At 31.7% G+C, this 4,174-nt stretch overlaps 1 protein-coding gene across 1 annotated transcript; it reads right to left on the reverse strand.

The window, feature by feature from the left end:
* Nucleotides 1-2,426: 2,426 nt before the first annotated feature.
* On the reverse strand, nucleotides 2,427-3,947 carry LOC134710310 (uncharacterized). Its single transcript, XM_063570619.1, has 3 exons — nucleotides 3,684-3,947; nucleotides 3,062-3,501; nucleotides 2,427-2,645 (listed from the first exon to the last, which is right to left on the reverse strand). Exons 1-2 carry the CDS (start codon nucleotides 3,894-3,896, stop codon nucleotides 3,244-3,246), a joined length of 471 nt encoding a protein of 156 aa, XP_063426689.1. The 5' UTR covers nucleotides 3,897-3,947; the 3' UTR covers nucleotides 2,427-2,645; nucleotides 3,062-3,243.
* Nucleotides 3,948-4,174: the final 227 nt, after the last annotated feature.

The following is a 4,174-nucleotide window of genomic DNA, read 5'->3' on the forward strand; positions in this document are numbered from 1 at the left end:
ATGAAAATAGGAGGAATGTGATATAATTGTCAATGGGACCAAAATATACCATTTAATTAAATGTTTATGAATAAACATTTTAAAATCTTTCATTTTGTTTCGTAATCAAACTTGGTTATTAGAAGATGTCCTATAGAGATTGATTACTATTTTTTTGTGGTTGGTAAATCTAGATACATGTATCAATGATTCGACATATGGCATGATTTATTTTGTACATCTTTCTGCAAACTAATTTAACTAATATGGAGTGATTCTGTCGTATGTTATTACGTTAGTGCATTAAGTGCAGCAAATCATGAACATTTTAAACGAAAAGTTGACTTTGGATGATTTCATTATTGATAAAGGTTCGTTTGTCAATAGTTCTTTTACATGTCTACTCTGAGATTGACATGAGTTTATAGCTACATTTAGACGCACAGTATGTTTAAAATTAGACATAGCCGGAAAATAAGCACAGGATTGTGGTTTTGACTTGAAATTACAGATTGCTTTTAAAAGAAACGCTGTATAATATTTGGCTGATTGGCTCCAAAAACATATATCTTGATAATATTAATCTTGAGCTTGTATTTCTTAATCTAGTGTTCCCCAACAGTTTTTTTTTCGAAATTACCTTAAGATTAGAAATGTTCAAAGTGTTCGGAATACATATTGAGCTTTCCTCAAATTACCTCCGTAATTGACTTGTATATGTGAATACTGTTTTTAAAGTAGAGCTCAATGGCAGAAATATTCATAAATTAAGGATCCGGTTCATTTCCATATTAGAAAATGTCTCATTTTGTTTTATTTCAATTCGGACTTGATTGGTTATATCTTTGATTTATCTTAAGTCTAGTATTGCAAAATATTTTGTTTCCTGTATCACTATATCTAAATATAACACGTGTTGTTGCAAAAATATGTAAACATGATTTCATTTACATATGTATGTATCTATTATTGAGCTGAGCAGCTTTGTAACAATGCAATATGTATAATGTATCTTGACTGACGGTAGAATTTTTTCAAAGCAGATATGATGCATCAAGTTGACAGAAAGAAAGGTACGAAGCCTGTATTGCTGTATAGAATTCATTGTCAATATTTAACTCTACGACTTATACTACTCCAAATAATTTAGGATATGTCGATGCAGTAACATACACTTATGATTGATACTGTTCAACTTCATTTCATCAACCTGTAGACGCATGTTTTAACACATTTTACACCTTTTTATCTGGTGTATATAACAAACACATGAGTAATCGGTATTATAAACGCCCCTTGTTTTCATGTCCTGAATATGTTTGTTTGCACTTTACTTAACAAGGAGTCTATAGAAATAAAACATCAGTACAACTTAGATGTAAGGATCAAAATCAATCAAGTAAAGTATTGCAAAAAATGTGCTTTTATGTTTTCAATCGTACTGTGAAGTCCAGTAGTACGTGCAAAGAATTATCCACAAGAGTTTTTTTATTGTACTTTCATTCTATTGCTAGCAATTACAACAAAGAGTTGATTACATTTTATATACCAAGATAAAGATAGTAAACACAGTTGTAGTAGTTACATAGTGTATCCCCCACGTTTTGTGCAGCATAACTGAAAATGATACAATTTGTCGATGCCTTGGTAGGTACTTTTTAAGATCAGACGTAGCAATGATATGATATATTATATCACTTATAAATGTGTTAATTTTGGTGGTAGATTTATTAGATATATTTTACAAGTATATGAAAATGTAAATCAAAAGTAATTTTGAGACATGTTTTGTGGTAGGAGTATTTTATCTTTTATTTGTGTGTACTTTGGTATGTTACTAGATTTACTGGTTATAAAGCAACATATGCTGCGTTGTTTGTCTTTTGTTCGTTTTTCGGTTTTGGCCATGGCGTTGATAGTTAGGACTTATAGTTGAATATTCCTTTGGTAATAATAATATTTACGGTACCAGTTTTTTTTTGCACCAGATGCGCATTTCGACAATACATGTCTCTTCAGTGTTTCTCGTGGCCAAAATATTTGAAATCCAAGGCTTATATAAAAGATGAAGAGCTATAATCTAACAGGTCCAAAAAGTATAGCCAAATCCGTGAAAGGAATCAGAGCTTTGCATGAGGGAGATACATTCCTAAATTCATAATAATTTCTAATATTTTGTAACTACTGGGCTGGTGATACCCTCGGGGAATAATAGTCCACCAGCAGAGGCATCGACCCAGTGGTAGTAATAAAATTAACGGCAACAATTTTCTTGCACCAGATGCGCATTTCGACAATACATGTCTCTTCAGTGATGCTCGTGGCCAAAATATTTGAAATCCAAAGCTTATATAAAAGAGGTAAGTTTCAAGAAAGATTGTTATCCAAAAAATTGTACTTTCTAAAAAAAAAGAATTCAATGGCATTTAGTTAATAAGTTGACTGAGTGATAGTAATGCAACTTTATTTGAACTATATCAATAATTGTTTGTCTTGTAACATTTTGAAATGTCAATGAAAACAGCAATATAATCTAGGACTGCATATAGAAAACGGTTGCCATTTTGTCAGTTGTTATTCATCACCGAGTCCATAGTCTAATATGTTCTTCCTACATCCGGTATGATTTATTTGTGCATCAATTCTTGTATTGCAACATTAACGTTCTGAAAAAAGAAATAATTATGTATGTCTTTATAAAACTGCAAACCTAATGTGCCTTACTGTAAGGATTCAACACAAAAATCACATGCATTTAACTACATACGTCATATAGTAAGGTTGCGGTGAAGTCATAAAATAAACTATGTATATATTTATAATATATTAACTAATACATCTATAACCTTGGTCGAACAAGATTTATTTAAATTGAATTGCTATCATGTAATAAGGTGTCTCTTCACGGTCTCTCTGACGAGTCTTTTATAGACAGAACGCCCGTCTTTCGTACAAAATTATAATCCTGATATAAGTGTTGAGTTTATTTATGACCTTAGTTTTTAAATGTGTATAGTCATGATGTACATTTTGTTATGTAAACATAGAATTTTCTTCAGTTTATTCAAGTAATAATACTTACTAGCAATGTAAATAAAACATCGAACCAGAATGTGTGTTGCATCTCATTTCACATGGTTCTGTCAACGCCTTGCGTTTTGTCCTTGCTACTCATCCAACTTGTTTGTTGAGTGGTTGATTTAAGCCAGCAATGTTTAGGCATTCATAGCATGAATCGTCTGAGTCCTGAAGACATAAGCCTCTTCATGCATTATACTCTTTTATGTCTGTGTCGTCTTCAGACATAATAGAACTGCTACATTCACTAGAGGTTTGACTGCTCAGTGACATGGTTGACATACTTTTACTCAGCTGACTCGTGCTGCCATTCAGATAGTCTGCACTGTCATCTAAAGAATCTTTGCTTACGCCATACAGCCTCTTGTTTTTCAGCTCCTCGATTGTTTCATTAAGCGTCAGAAGCTGTTTCATTAAGGAGAGATCTTGGTCGACAAGTGAAGTCTGTAAAAATAAATAAAATCATACTTAGGAGCGTTGAATTTCTTGCAAATTTGACACCATTAAATCTTAAAAGGCTATGAAATATACGATGGACAAATTAAAGTATAAAATACTTTATCTATAACAAACATTACTCATCTTGTTTTAAAAACGAACAGTGGTTTGTAAAGTTTAACACTTACCATTTCTTGTCGTAATCTATCCATAGCTGCTGACATAGATGTCTTTTTCGGTTTTTCCCTGTTCTGTTCTAATTTCCTCTTGAAACTTTCACTTGCTTCTACTCTGTTTAGATAATACGATCTACAGTTATTTTGAAAATCCACTGATTCTTCATATTTGTTTATTGACTGAACTGCAGTTTGGTCACTAGTATTCCTCACTTCCAAAACCATTTTGCAAAAAAGGTAGTCGAATATGTTAAACTTTAAATGTTTAGTGTGAATAATAACACTCTTCGTACCTTTATATACCTGACGTCCCCGAGGCGCGTTATGATTGGTTATAATAGTACAAGCTACGCTGGAGTAAACCTGCTAAGTAATGGTATACATTTAAAATTCAAATGATTCTGATTATTCAAAAGATTATTTAAAATTTATATAAAATTTATTTGCATGAGGTCTTGTTTGTATATAGATGTATTTAGATTCCACATTGTTCTGGTATAGAT

Source organism: Mytilus trossulus, chromosome 1 (genome assembly GCF_036588685.1).
Source record: "Mytilus trossulus isolate FHL-02 chromosome 1, PNRI_Mtr1.1.1.hap1, whole genome shotgun sequence".
NCBI lineage: Eukaryota > Metazoa > Mollusca > Bivalvia > Mytilida > Mytilidae > Mytilus > Mytilus trossulus.